The sequence below is a fragment of the Vespula vulgaris genome, chromosome 5 (genome assembly GCF_905475345.1).
Source record: "Vespula vulgaris chromosome 5, iyVesVulg1.1, whole genome shotgun sequence".
Classification (NCBI taxonomy): domain Eukaryota; kingdom Metazoa; phylum Arthropoda; class Insecta; order Hymenoptera; family Vespidae; genus Vespula; species Vespula vulgaris.
This window is the reverse complement of record NC_066590.1, coordinates 8253104-8268821: the sequence shown is the minus strand read 5'-3', so window position 1 is coordinate 8268821 and position 15718 is coordinate 8253104. Positions and strand designations below refer to the sequence as shown.

Here is a 15718-nt window from a genome sequence, read left to right as displayed (position 1 = left end):
TCTCTCTCTCTTTTTATTTTCAACATTACAAAGACAACATATGTATGAAATAGCTAGAGGCATCTCATTGTTATAAGTCAGGGAACGGTACCAGGAGACTATAGAAAGAAATATAGAGAGATTCTAAGCAGTAGAACACGTATCAATTTTCGCCTGACTCGTCGTACTAGGAAATCGAGGCGTAGCGGAAAGGTAAAAGAAGAACCGGGATGACTTCGTCTCTTTTCCTCTTTCTCTTTATCTCATAGCCCTCTCACCGCACTCTTCCCGTGAACTGCGAGCCACTTTGGAGCCGGCCCACTGACTATATCGAGTATAAGCATATTGGGACAGGTGAAACGAGTGCGTGTCGCCTTACCGTTATTCGCGCTTCTCTCTTTCTCTTTCTTTAATCCTTTTCTTCTTTGGTACAAGCTACGTGTTCTTTGCAGCTCCACCTGTCCTCATCATATCCACAACGAGTTGTTATTAACAACAATTATTTCAGTACCATACTAAAGAGGACTATATATATATATTTTTATATACTACATACAGTCAGAGTATAAGTGGAAAACTACTTATTTTCTAAGAGAAATTTGACGCCAGACACGATCTTTCAGAAATACTACGAGAAAGATAATACATAAATTTATTAGATTCGTTTTAAAGAATCCATACTATCGATATGGTATTTAATTACGTTTATAATAAAAGTATTATAAATTTAACAATTCGTAAATAATAAAGTATTGTAAAATATTTAATTTGGTCAGAACCAACCCCAGACTAGTTAACAGTGCCTAAGCATATTATCTTTCATAATATTAACATTCAAGCTTTTCATGTTTTTCCAGTGAAACGACTGTTCTAAAATGTTTAAGAAGGACGCTGAAAGGCTTTCTTCGTATGTCATATGAGTTGACGTCAGAGACATTGTCGAAGTACAACAAAGTATTTTGTATTTTCTTCGTTCATTATCCTTAACTTCTTTTTTTTCTCTCTCTCTCTCTCTTTCTCTCTTTCTCTCTCTCTCTTTCTATCTCTCTCTCTTTCTCTCTCTCTCTTTCTCTATGGCTATTTGATTGTAGCTGGAGGGAGCAATTATGCGATTACAGGCACGTCGTACCGGATGTTTCATGCTATCGACTCATGTGTTGTATGGATATGGATATGGATATGAGCTATAGAAGGAGAATCGTTGGAACGTGCATTCTCTGTCTCTCTTTCTCTTTCTCTCTTTCTCTTTTTCGCTCTTTAGTTAGCCTGTCGTCTGGATTGTCGTTGGCCTCGTTAACGCACGCACTAAGGCGTCGAGTTGCTCGAGAAGCCAAGAGCTCACCTTTATGCTCCCACAAATCAAAGCACCTTGACGGGAAACTGATAGACGCCTGGCTTCGAGCAATCTTTTTAAAATGTGTCCGACGATTTTAAACTTTATTCGTTTGTTCGTTTCGACAGTCGGACTGTGTAATCGATCTATAAATCATAGAGATCGGTATGTCACTTCTTGATGATTTCTCTTTTAACCAGGGGCAAAATGTCGTGTTAATTTTTCTCAATGGCTTTTCTTCTATTAGGAAGTGAATCTTGCGTGTCTGTGTATTTTCTTTCTTTTCTTTTTAACATTTTAGAGTAGATCATAATTAGTATTTAATCACTATATTCAATCTCGTTCGTTGACAAGTAATGATATCCATGTAATTATCTGAAATAATTACAATATAGGATAATCGTTAGAAAATTATGTTTAATTTAAAGTATGTGTTGATATCAATTGAGTCTCATGATGTTTAATATTTAAAATTAAGAATAATGTTGGAAAATTATCATTTGTTGATTAATAAAGAATATAAAAGTATATTTTATTTTCCCCGTCATCGGTAGAATTAATCGTGAGAAAATAAAACTAAAAGAGAGAATAGTAACGACCGAAAAAAAGGAAAAATCTTTGGTAGCACGTTGTATAGATTTTGCGTGATCGTAATTTGAATCGAAGTCGCAGGTGCGACGGTGGATATCTCAGGCTACTCTGTAAACAGACAGACCGGACCTAAGAGGATACGTGCTACGCTTTGCAAGGACCCTGCGGCAAAGCCTTGCCCCTTACTGTATCGTACTCACTTTCACCTGATCTCGACGACAATGATCTCGCCGCCTTCACAACTTTTTCGGATCACCAAAGAAAAATATGTTAAATGTATTTACGTTAATACAAAAATGTATTTCTTTAACGACGTGTAACAACTAAGAGGATTAAAAAATTTAATTTGTTTCATTTCGCTTTTCTTTATATGCTGAAAATTATTTTTTATTTTGAAAATAAGAGAAGGAATAAAATTCATCGATTTTTATATACTATATTTACTATCTCGGGATATATGATTATTTTTATTTTTATATTAATATATTTCTTTTTTATCATTTTATTACTTCCACCGGTTTGATTACAATTTAGCTTTCTTTTTTCTTTTATACAACTTTCACTTACACAACGATTCGATTTAACTGTTTTTTACGTAATTGTCGAATTTGGTAAAACGATTTTTCGTGTTCGCAGTGTATCTAACGAAATAGAAAAAAAGAGAAAAAATAAAAAGGAAGTTACATAGTCTTGTGCTCGTGGGCCAATTATCGTCGGTATGCCGTTCGACGTGTCGTATGAAGGCGAGGATCCTGTTAAGGATCGACGGAACGACGGACTACGTGATCAGGGTCTCGACTTCCTGTCCGGTTTGTTTCTGGCCATTCGCGGTTCGAATGCGTCTTACATTACTGCAGAAAGAACATGGAGGGAGTAGGAGGAAAGTCGCAATGCAGTAAAGTTAAGATGGATTCTCAAGAGAGGATGAGAGTTTCCAAAAAAAAAGAAAGAAAAAGAATCTGCTGACCATCGCGTATTCATTCATGAAAAGTGAAAAGAACTTTTGTCCCTTTGTCATCCTTTGAAAATCCAACGAGAGAAGGTTTCTTTAAGAATCTTCTTTCTTATGAAGTCTTTCGTGGTTATTCTTAATTTGCACGTGCATTTTTTTTATTCCCTATTGTGAAGCACATAATTAGTATTTTTGTGAATTCAACCGTGAATCCATGAATACCAAAAGATTATTTTTAAAGATTCTTCTCTAAGGATGTTATTTTTATGTAAATTATATTATACAAAGGGGTAAATAATAAAATTGTTTAAAGTATGTGTAAATTAAGAAATATTATTACCATAATAATTGACTCATCGCAGATCATAGTTACAATTTCAATTTTTGAGAAAAAGCTCATTAGTTTAAACGCGTGATTGCAAATAAATGTGATCGATCGATCGATCGATGGGTGTCCGTTTGGTATGCAAAGGTAGATACGTGCGTGTTCGAAGTCACGGATCTGCGAATCGATTGTAAAACGTGAACAAACGAGCGAGCGCACGTGCTCATGAGTAAAATGCGTAGCATTACGACGAGCTGTAAAGTCTCCGGTATTTGTTGGTCGCGTGGTTTAGTCGTTTCCGCTTGGCAGAATCTCAGTGCAGCGTTTAACCCATTAAGACTTGGAATCGATTAACCTGATTAAATTAGTAGTCTAAAAAGGAAATCAGAATCAACGTAGCACGAAAATAATTTCTCAAACGTTGATTACGGTAACTTTAAAACGTGACTACTATTACTACTACTACTACTACTACTACTACTACTACTACTACTACTACGATGAAGGACAAATATGTAAAAGACTCATTAAATTTTAATGTTAAAATTTGTATACGGTTCGAGGATCATGAACGTCATCTTATTTTATTGACATATATATTTTTTTTTATTTTTATGGGATGGAGACGATCTAGTTCATAAAAAATGTATTCATTATTTTTCTCATCTAAACGAAATGGTAGTAAAATGAAAAAAAAAAGAAAAAAGTAAAGAAAATAAAAAAGAAAATATTTAATTGAAATAATTCATGATCCTAGAAATATTTCATATATTAATAATTGTTAGAAAATCATTGAAAATGCAAATATTATTAACAAAGACAAATAAAAGATTAATACAAAAAAGAACTCTTTTTTTATTTCTCCAATCGAATTTGTAACTATTTCTTTTTATATTGCTACCGTTTCTATGCAAAATATCCTGTATTATTCACTCACTCACACTAACTTTTTCTCTTTAAAAAGCAAGATAAGCAGAGAGGTAACTAAGGTGCAATGTGCAAGTACGTTCAAGGACAAAAGTAGTAACCGCGAAATGTATCGATGTAAACGAGAAAAGTCGAGAGAAGAATGTCGGCACATCGTCATCTTTATCGTCTCATGATCTTGCGATAGTGTCTTTGGATCATGCTAGTGAAACTGTAGACACATTACCACGTGTATGTAAGAGGGTTGTTGATAGTTTCTATTTTGAAGTTCGTGGTTAATTTACAAAAAGAATGAGAGATACAGGAAGAGAAAGAAAGAGAGAGAGAGAAATACACACAAAACTGCATCCTCTGCATCTTATTTTTCTTCTTCTTCTTATTATTATTGTTATTGTTATTGTTATTGTTATTGTTATTATCATCTTCCCTTCGAATGCACGATACACGCGGCAAACGTGGGAGAGGCTGTGCTTACGCAGACTCACGCCTCTCGTGGTATGTAATTCCAGTCGGTATTCGCGGTTGAGTTATTAATAACGTCCACTGGACTGAGTACGCATTCCCACCCGTAATTAACGTCCCTCTCGTGCGACTCATTACACCCTCCTTCAATGATCTCCCTTTTTCTATCTAACTAGTCGACGAATTAAATGATTGTTGTATCACTGCCCACTTTTTCTTTCAAATTCTAATCTATTTTTACTTCTACCTCTTTCTAAAGTGTATAATTAGATATATTTGGAATATCTCATTTGTTTAATTTATTTAATTGTTTAATAAATCGTACACGTCTTTTGTTAACTTTGTTATTGGAATAAATTATACTATTATAGATACACACACACACATATATATATATATTATTATTTAATTTGTAGTTTATTTAAAGTATTATATAATTTAAAAGATTATAAATATTTGACTAGTTGATAGAATTTCGTATTGATTTTAGAATCGGTAGAAACAGAAAAAGATCATGGGATTTTAAGTAGGTAGCGAAATTCTTCTTGTCGAAGAGGAGACAATTTCTCGAGGGGACCGTCCAGTACTTAATGCCCGTGGGCCTATGCAACGTATTGCATCGTACACATATATATACATATGTAAGTACCTTCATACATCCGACAGCCTGAGGGATTGGAAACTTTCTTTCGAAAAGTAGCTCAACGTGGCGGTTTCGTGTTGAGAGTATATAACCAACGACCTTTCGAGTTTCAATTCGAGATGAGAGATACCTACTCTTCGTTCTGTTAAAGCAAAAAAAAAAAGAACAGATCAGATCAGATCAGATCAGATCAGAGCAGAGCAGAACAGATCAGATCAGATCCGATCCGATCAGATAAGATCAGATCAGATAAGATCGATTGATCGAAGGGATCGAAGATCGATCAAAAGGACTTTCGTTGCAACTCAGATTTCGATCAGAGTTGATACGCGAATTTAGAAACAAAGTGAAACTCCATTTCTGGCTTGGTAATGGTGGAAAACACGCGAACGTCGTTCTCCTTTCTCAGCTTTTCGATCTCGCGATGTATGTAGGTCCACTTCGATAACTGGACCGTTACTCGCTCACCGAAAGAGAGAGAGAGAGAAAAAGAGAGAGAGGGAGAGAGAGAGAGAGAGAGAGAAATAGAGAGAGAAAGAGATACTATAAATCATTCAGTTTCCATAGACAAGGGAAAATAGATTATCGAAACGTCCGTGTTCTGATCATTTTACACGTGCCTCGTGATTAGTAGTACGTCTAAATCTCGAATTCTTATTGCGTTTAGAAATCCATCGTAACAACGAGATCACGAGTAAAAGTCCAATTAAAGACGTTCGTGTACGAAGATGTCCGTTAATCGTTAGATGCGGTAGACACGAGTTAACTTCAATTTTACTAAATAAGAAGGGATAAATGCTGTGCGATTATCTTTCAAGATAATGATCTTTTTATTGCTGTTTCTATTTCAAATTTTTTATATATATATATACATATTAAATAGTAGATATTATTAATTACTAATCTCGTATAATCATCGAAATATGAAATGATTAGATAGCTCGTATTATTTGTAAATAATTTTTCTTTCAAATGTTATTTGCCATTCTATCGAACAACAATTAAAAATGATCATTCGTACACACATGTGCATCAGTACATATATGTGCACCATTGGCATAGCGCACATACTTGAAGTTAACAAAAAAATTTCGCAGGAAACAAGGCTTTGCCATTCATCCTTCGTCCCAGTTTCACAATACCATTGTCCATCGTGTTTCTTGTCTTGCCCTATCGCAATCGGAGACTTGACACGCGATAGAACGTCGATTTGTCACGCAGTCGGATCGCGCTATTCCGAAATCATTAAACGAATGATCTCCCTCGTCTAAAATAAAAAGGATTCTAGTATCGATATTTCTTTGAGAAAACAAAAGCTTTTTCATTTAGAGAAGCTAAGTCAATCTAAATTCGTTTTGTGTAATAAATTTAAAGAAACAAGAAAATAAATAAATAAATAAATATCTATAATCTAGAAATGTTTCAATCATTACTGAATGTTTTTTTCGTTATATGATGTGAATATATTTGGATTTACAATGTTCAACTGCAACTAGCGATTGTTACATATATATTTTTTTATTTATTCGATTATTTAAAAAGGAAGATACTCCTTACAATGAAACAAGAAATTATTATACATTTATAAAAATATATATATATAAAGAAAAAAGAAATTATGCAATTAAGTTCGATCGATCAAAACTTATTATGTTTATATATTCCAAAACAAAAAAATAGACAAATCAGAAAATAAAAGCAAAAGTACTTCGCGCAAATCGCGGATAAAAAATTGATCACACATTAGTTTTCGATTATGTCCAAAATGTCTGATATTAAAATCTCTAATGCTTCAAGCAAACAGAGAGAGAGAGAAAGAGAAAGAGAGAGGAAGAGAGAGAAAGACAAAGTACGAGATGGTATGCGTGAACAAATGTATGATATCATCCGATAGGTAGGCTATCCGGCTACGTGCTTTCTACCTACCACCGTGCCCCCTATCGCCGATAAAACTTCCTGCAATGTTGATTCTTCTTATGTCCCTCGAGAAAACCTACCACATTTACTCTCTCTCTCTCTCTCTCTTTTTTTCTTCGTCGTTTCGTGCACCATCAAAGAGAAAATAACGAAGGATATATACTGATATTTTTTTTTAACACAGGACGAGAATAATATTTCAATGCAAATAATGAAAAATAGAAATTCTTATATGAAAGAGATCGTCTCGTTTTTTTTTTACGAATATTTTCTAATATTGTTTCTTTCTCCCTTATCTCTTTTTTTTTACAATAGAAAAACTATAACATCAAGTTACGATCGCTGTAATGCTGTTGATACTTAATACAACAAAAGGTTATTAGACCGAAGTTACTCTTTGCTAAAGAGAATCGATGACATTACGATAAGAGAGAACTGTCTTTAGATTTAAAATAAAACATTTCTAATGAAACGAACGGACGTATATTATAAGTTAAATTTAAACGAAAAATAGATATGAGTATTCTAAAAAGGAAAAAAATATTATCGTTAACCTACTGAATCAGGATTTGAAGCATAGATACGTACTTAGTTATATCGCTTGCTTTTCTCTTTATTATTCTTTTTCTTTTCCTATCTTTTCCTTGCTCATCGCGAAGAGAGTCATTGGTATTCGTCGTGTGTTCTACCTCGAAGGAGGACAATGAAGGTGGTTAGGAGGGATAGGTAGTAGATGGGTGAGCGCGCGAGCAGCACTTATGTGCCCACTCGTATATGCTCGATTGTGTGTTGTATGAAGCACGTAGAGTGCACCTAGACTCTCTCTTTGTGTTTCTTTTAACGTGTGCGACGAGAACGCGTTTCATGGGACCTACCGCGCATCTCATTATGCTTATGCGTAATACTCGACGTTGGTGATTTTTATATTTTGTTGTTTTCTTCTTTTATCTCGTACCATTATACCGATACATCTTTGATATATATTAGTATATATAACTATCTATTTCTTTCTCTTTTTCTTTCTTTCTTTCTTTCTTATTTCTTTTTCTTTCCTTTTCTTAAATATTTTTTCTAATCATCCAAGTTTCCTTTATAAACAAACATATTTTTTTCTTAGTAGGATGACTCACCGCTCTTTCAGACAATCTTCGTCATACCTCTTCCTGTGTCTGCCAAGTTTTACTAATTTATTATTACCTGATGCTATAAAGGGAGGATTCGTATTACAAAGCTTCGCGAACACTGCACCCATTTTTACGTCATACGAATAACTCCGTGCGATCAATAATATCTTACATTCTGTTTTTATAGTTATACTTTTAACCATTGATCGAAAACTTTTTTTTATGAAAAAGTCATACGAAAAGTTTACGTTCTATGAAAGGAAAACGGAAAGTTGGAAAAACAAGATTAGTTGGACGAAGTTGTAGTATTCTAAGATAAGAAATTTTGTTAGTCACTTTTTAACGTGTAAGTTGAATTGTTGATCCGACCGACTATTATTTCCCTTCGTAAGTTTTATCGCACGGAAGATAAATAAAGATAAATACGAACAAAAGTTATGTATAAAAACCCACAAAATTTTCTATTCTGAAGAAGAGCTAAGTATGAAAAACAATAATGTTATCAAAATACATGGTTTGTCTGAATTTTCTTCTATCTACGTCTTTTTTCCTTCTTCTAAACTGACCCAGGCGATTTCTACGAGCGAATGAAAATCACGTCACGTATTACGAGCAATACTTTCATCGGACTTTAGATTCTAGAAAATCCTTTTTACGTTGCTAAGTCAAGAGAGACAAGCGGTGTTGTTGTCCAAGAGCCTTCGAGAAGTCAATTCGCAATGGGAACGCCTATATATTTCGTCCTTCGCGCGCGCGCGTGCACGCAGCTTTCTTTCGAACGCGAATCTCGAGCAAGTAGACGAGGAGAGCCTGTGTGTGCCTTTCCCACGGTCAGTCTCTCTCTCTTTCTCTCTCTCTCTCTTTCTCTCTGCGACATAAGACGTGGAGAGTATATACTCTCGGGCCCTCTGACACTTATGCCGATTTCCCTGGGAATGAGATCGCTAACTCATGGTCGAGTTGTTGGTCTCTTTTTTCCTGAGATTTCGTAGAGTTTGATATATTATAGTACGGTCAATGCTTAGGCGTTTATGTAATATATGTATATTGATGAGAGATAGCGATTATGATGATAATCGTATTCGTTATTTAAATGTGACTATCACTTTCAAATCAGTATATATTTACTTGTACCAATATACGTTTCTGTATCTTTCAAATACTAAAAAGATTTTAATGAATTTCTCGATCGTCGAATTTCATCTGGTAAAATTTACAAAATTTCACACTTTCTTTTACTAATTTTTAATCGATAGATTTGGAATAACATTATCATATATATGCTTTCTTCATCAATATTTTTTATTCACTGAAAGGGATTTTGATCGTGACATACCTTTACTTTTGAAAGTTAATACTATCGATCTTATCTACCCTATACTTACATTTATAATCTCTTCGAATCCTCGATTAAAGTCATCGAATGATAATAAAAGTTCTTAATTATTCTTGCACGTTAATTTTTATCACAAAATAATTTAACAAAGACGAGTACTTGAAAATGAGAATAAGTTGAGTCTGTAAACGATATCAAGCGACTACCTGCTTTGCATTTCTCGAAATCTTGTTCTCGCGCGAAAGTAGGCGTGGATGAATGCATGGATAGATAGTACGATATATCTATACACGTGTGTATGTGTGTGTATATGTGTATATATGAATCGCGGCGATTGGTCGAAGAAAAGAAACGCGTATCTCGAGGATAACGAGAACCGAGTCGGCCACCCGCACGCGCCTCCGCTCTAATGTTGTACGTTACATACGTATTCTACCTATACCCCCTGCTGGCTCGCGTCGCCGACGGCTTTTTAGGTCAATAAAACTCGACGAGCCGTTGCAGTTGTGCGAGAGTCGAAGGAGACACGCGAAAGACGAGAGCGAAACACGTTTTCCCTCGAGATAGAAAACCCTTTTTCATTTTCGTCATCTCCAATATCTTTCGAGAGCAAATTCTGCTACAGATACGAATTCTATTATTCTTGAACAATGTAATCGTAATAAATAAGAAGATGAAAGAACGACAAATGAAATTGGTAAAAAAAAAAAAAAAATAATAAAATAAAACAAAAAACAGGATTGATTTTTTATCCGGTTTCTAATAGTAATCCTCTTTCATTTTGTTTTTATTCTCGAGTAAATAAAATCGTTAAAAACGTTTTCGAACTAGCGAGGAACGAACATCAGACTTTCCCAGAGTTCATTCACTTCCGGTTTGTCTCGAATTTCGATCGATAAGATACCTTTCGTAAGTCTCTTTTGCGATTGTAATACGTCTTTTTTAGTCATGAATTTTATTATTTTCTTTTCTTTTTTTTCTTTTCTTTTAAACGAATAAAACGAATTCTCGTTGTTCGTATCGCGAAATTTTTAATTCGACATTAAAAGTCTTGCCAAGTTTAATTTTTATGATAGAATAAAAAGGAAAAGAAAAAAGTAATTTCTCTTCTATGTTATAGACAAATTAAAAAAAGAATAAAACGCAAAGTTATCTAATAAGCTTACCTCGTTCCACGCGAACCCCATGAGGCGCGCGTCGTCCTTGAGAACACATATAACGAGGATGAAAGGACCGTGTTGACGGTGCCGGACATCGGCGTTTTCCGCCGACCAAGTCCTGCTTCTTCTTTGGTTTTCTTTATTTCCCTTATTTATATTTTTTTATAAACTCTCTTTCTCTTTTTCTCTCTCTCTCTCTCTCTCCCTCTCTTTCTCTCTCTATCTATGTCTCGTACGAACCAATTTAACTGTTTCTTCAAAGTAGGAAATAAAAGGAAAATAAAAGAAAAACAAAAAAAAAGGAAAATAAAAGAAAGAAAACAGAAGATAAAACCCAATCGAAAAAATCGCAATGGGTGCTAATACGCGTACTCGCGTGTCAACTCTCGTCGAAGTAAGAAAGCTAACTGAAGGTAAAAAAATACGATCCTAAAGACGGTGCGCGCTCGCCCGACGTCCAGGCAAGACTGAAGGGGAGACCGAAGTCCAAGTCGGTGAAACCTCTCTCTCTCTACCTGTGGAGAGACACCGTCCATTCCTTCTATTTCGAACGTAATATGTTCGCACGTACCGAGCACGTTGCTACGTTTGCATACAAAATTTATGTATTATATATATGTATATATATAGGTATGTTTTTCAACGTATGCATATACACATAGATCATACATATACATATATATATATACACACACATACATATGTACATACATATATACATAAACGTACTTATGAGACAAACATATATTTACATACATATATATAACTCTAAACACATACATTTACATATATGTATAGTATGTTCGTATATCCATACACGCATGTATGTATACATACATAATTCTCGTTTGCCGTCTGTGTCGTAGCCTACTCACCTAAACACCCACCAAGTTCTTCTCTAACCTATCTCCTGTCCGTCTACCCACATAACTCGTTGAACCACCCACTCGGTTACCATACTACGAGATATCATATTCTCGGATGGCCCTGAGAGAAAGAAGAATACTCACGGAGATACTAGGTACTGAGAGAAGCGATAATAACGTGTACCGAGGGTCCTTTTCATTTGTTTCGAGATTCTCTTTCCATGTATCTTACGTTATCACTGATGCATCTTTTCTAATAAAATTTACTTATTATTCAAAACAAAGAAAGAAAGAGAAACTTACAAAATATTTCCACGAAGGAGAATAATCTCTGTTGGTAACTCGTAAGAAGCTGACATTCCCGTGTCGCTTTTCAAATCGTAAGCAACTATTGCGACCTTTAAAGGAAGGACACTGGCTAGCGTAGGCACGTTAGTATTCTTTTATCCACACTGCAAAGTCACTATGCGCACATTTAAGCTTTATTATATTCAAATATGCGCACGTTTAATGCCCTTCCGTATATGCATCTACCTTATGTTAGTACGTACAACCCACGTTCTACCTATGTAATAACATATCTATATATGTATGTACAATGTCAGTAGATACATATGCACCACCATGGACATCACGAGGAGTCAGCAGAATCAAGCACGACAAAGTTCTAGAAAGATTTCTTCTTCAGAGATGTTTAACTCCACTCGCCTACGATATCATGAGAAATGAATATGACTACTCTACGTATGTGTAGTCGAATAGAAGTAATACAATGTTTACGAATGTATATATCGACATTTATTATCTTCGTATAACTTTGTGTAAAGTGTAATATGATAGAAAGTGACTGTTAAGTTTTCTTGTCCTATTGTAATAAAAATAATAATATATATTAGGATCGAAAGAGAAATGATAATAAATATAACAGATAACTCAATAAAATAATTTAGAAAATACAATTGAAGGAAATATTAAATAGTGTGTTTAATCTGATTTAATTGTATCGCAAAACTCTTTGTTTCCTTTGCTACATAATCTAATCTTTCTTTCTCTTTTATATTGTTATTCGATCTAATCGATACGAAGAGAGATATTATTTTTGTAATTTGTTCGTCGATACGATTGATAGTAATAGTAATACATTCGATATGAGCATTGTTACTTAGATTCAATTGCAATCGATTTTTATGAATGATAGATTCTATCGAGACTTGAATTATTTAATCATCCACTTCTTACATTCGATGTTTTTAAATCTAGTCATGACATTGGAATGCATAGTAACTCGTCGCCGACATAAAAGTCACTATGTCTCATTTTCAATTTGCCATGAGTTGCCTCGATCGTCAAGCAATAACAACTTTCTCAGTCGCGAAGCGAAACCTGTCTAATCGAAACGTTGTAAAAGATTAGATTATTTTGATTGATTGTATTAATCATTTTTATGCAAATTTCACTAAATATATAATACAATCAAAAAACTTTAATTCAACAAATTCCGAGATTTATTCTAATTAAATTCATGAAAAAAGATAAGCAACGATTGAAAATGATCTATTATAGAATATTGTAACAATTCATTTATAATTATTTTCACTTATTTTTACGGAATTATTATGAGCTTATATAACTATACGATCGTAATATATTCTGTGTTTTTAAAGAGAATACTATTTCAAGGATACGAAATGTTATTTTTAGAACAGCATAATATCGTACTCTTTTTTCTTTTTTAGATATATAAAAATAGAAATATATATATATATATATAATATGCAATAATAATTACATTGTAATTATTAAATCAATTTTAAGAACCAAAATTAATTACATTCGTAAAATTTGTTAAAGAAACGCTCCGATAATAGAGTACATTAGGTAAACAAATTCATAAAATGTATGATATTAGTTTAAAAGGTGTATGCACGTAATAACGTATTTGAAATCTTTTTCTTTTCTTTACGGTAAACGCGGCCTCTACTCGGGTCGGGTCGAGACGGGCTCACGGAATGAATGTGGAAGACTCGTGGAAGGTGCGCAGAGACTTTAGCTTCCTTCTTTATCGCGTGCGTATACACCTCTAATGTCTAACGGTTCCGTTCTGCGAACGAGCAACTTCCTGAGGCACTTGCGAGGAAAGACGTCGGGATGTAACAATGCCGGTGACCCGACACATACGTCCTCGCTTCTTCCCCATTAAGATAAATATCGAAAATGTTTGTGTTTGGTTTCCTCAAATCGCGAAGATGTTTTTCTTTTTTTGCCGATACAACGTAAACACATCTTTAACTTTATATTTTCTTTTCAAACATTAGACACAATGTAGCGATTACTTCGTTAAATCATAAATAACCGAGATAACCGTTGACTATGTATTTAGAGAAAGGAGAGCAGAAAAAAAATTATCGTAAAAATGGTTAATGATCATTTCTACGATAATGTGACTCGTTAAAAGCGATTATGAATCGTGAAATTAATTAAGTCTGTTGGGAAATTAAAAGTGATTTTCTTTTAGAGATGGTTTTCTTTAATATAAAGAATGCATGATTTTGTGCGAGATTTAGATTATCTTGTAGCTGTATATTAAATATTACAATAATCACGTGAAATTTTTCTCCCGGAAGGAATAAAAGAAGGAAGAGTTCTTATTCGTTTGAAACAAATATCAATAAAAATAATAACAATAGTACAATTCTTAAATTTTCGTACGAAAAGCGTGAAACGTTATAAAAAATACTTTAAATCAATCGAATAAATAATAGATATAAAACATATTAAACAATAAATTACTTACCGGTGAGTCGTCTTTCGCAGCCGTCTTTCGCCGTTTCCGGGAGTTCTCGGCCTGAAGTAGTTTCGAAAGCTTCTCGATCTCGCGACTCTTTCCTCGCATTTCGTCCATCTACGATGAAAAGAAAAAAATGTAAAAAAAGAAGAGAAATGACAAGAATCTGTGTGCGTTTGTATGCTCGAGAAAGGATCGATACTCGCACGGCGAAAGTTGCAAAAAGTAAAATCAAACGTCCGATCTCTGTCCCTCTTTCTGTCTCTGTCTCTCTCTTTCTCTTACAATTGCAAGTAACAAATAAGAAAATAAAAGATGGTGAATGGGGAGAGGACGACGATTGGTCCCTTTCATACCGCTTTCGAGAAGCTCTCACCAAGTTGGCCCCCAGGGGCCTTTTGCCATCACCTTGGCAACGCGCGAATTTCGAACGTGTATCATCACACTATTCCTCCGAAATATGCATTCATGAGGTAGGAGGTAACCCGATGTGCGTTTATGGCTTTCTCGCGATAACGAGTAAAGCGACTTCCATTAAAGTGAAGTGCACTCGTAGCAAGGAGTGATCCTTTAGATACAAAAGTAAAGTTTCTGAGAGGTTCAAAAGACTCGATTGTGATTCGATCGGAAATTCTTCGAATTTTTTACGCTAATTTCCTTGATGTTCTTGCCATCTTTTTTTCTCATCATTCGCTTATTTATATTCGAGGAGATAAAAAGAATATGCAATCAAATTGAACGATAATGCTGCTTCTCTTACTCTTTTCTTTTTTATAAAATTGAATTAAATTATTTAGTTAGAAACGTTAGGTATAATTCTTTTTTAATTAACTAAATTACTCTTAGCAACAAAGAGTTTTCAATTTTTCAATTCATAGCGGATTGTAATTTGCAGAGAATCATTGTTCTATCTTTTCTCTCTCCTTCTCTCTCCTTTTATCTTTCGTCCCTTCATTGCGAATCCCTTCCGCTGCGATCTTTCGCTATTTGGCCGATCGCCCGGCATTCGATTGAGATCGTATTTACGTCGGCAATGCGGTAGATACAATTCGCTTTCGACGAATGTTGCGATTAGCAGGCCGTTCCGTGAAACATCAGAGGGCATCGATACTTCTCTCGATCGTGCTTCGATCGTGAGTAAGCAAATTTAAGAGGAAGAAAGATAGAGATAGAAAAATAAACAAAGAGTTCACAACGTAATCTCGAGTTAAAATATCTATGTATATAAGATTACACGAAACTCTTACTTAATGCGATAAAAATAAATCAAACGATCCTCTGTCGTTTTAAGTATGTTAAATAATACATTTGTATAGAT

General features: G+C 34.4%; 1 protein-coding gene across 4 annotated transcripts in view; it reads right to left on the bottom strand.

Annotated features, from left to right (window-relative positions):
• The window catches only part of LOC127064104 (janus kinase and microtubule-interacting protein 1-like), a 38155-nt gene that overhangs the window by 15103 nt on the left and 7334 nt on the right, over positions 1–15718 (bottom strand). For all 4 annotated transcript variants that reach the window (XR_007781592.1, XR_007781593.1, XR_007781594.1 and 1 more), the window contains exon 6: positions 14410–14517. Coding sequence is in view for 1 of the 4 variants with exons in the window: in XM_050994668.1 (XP_050850625.1) it covers positions 14410–14517 (108 nt within the window). In the remaining 3 variants the exon portion in view is untranslated. The remainder of the gene's footprint in view (positions 1–14409; positions 14518–15718) is intronic.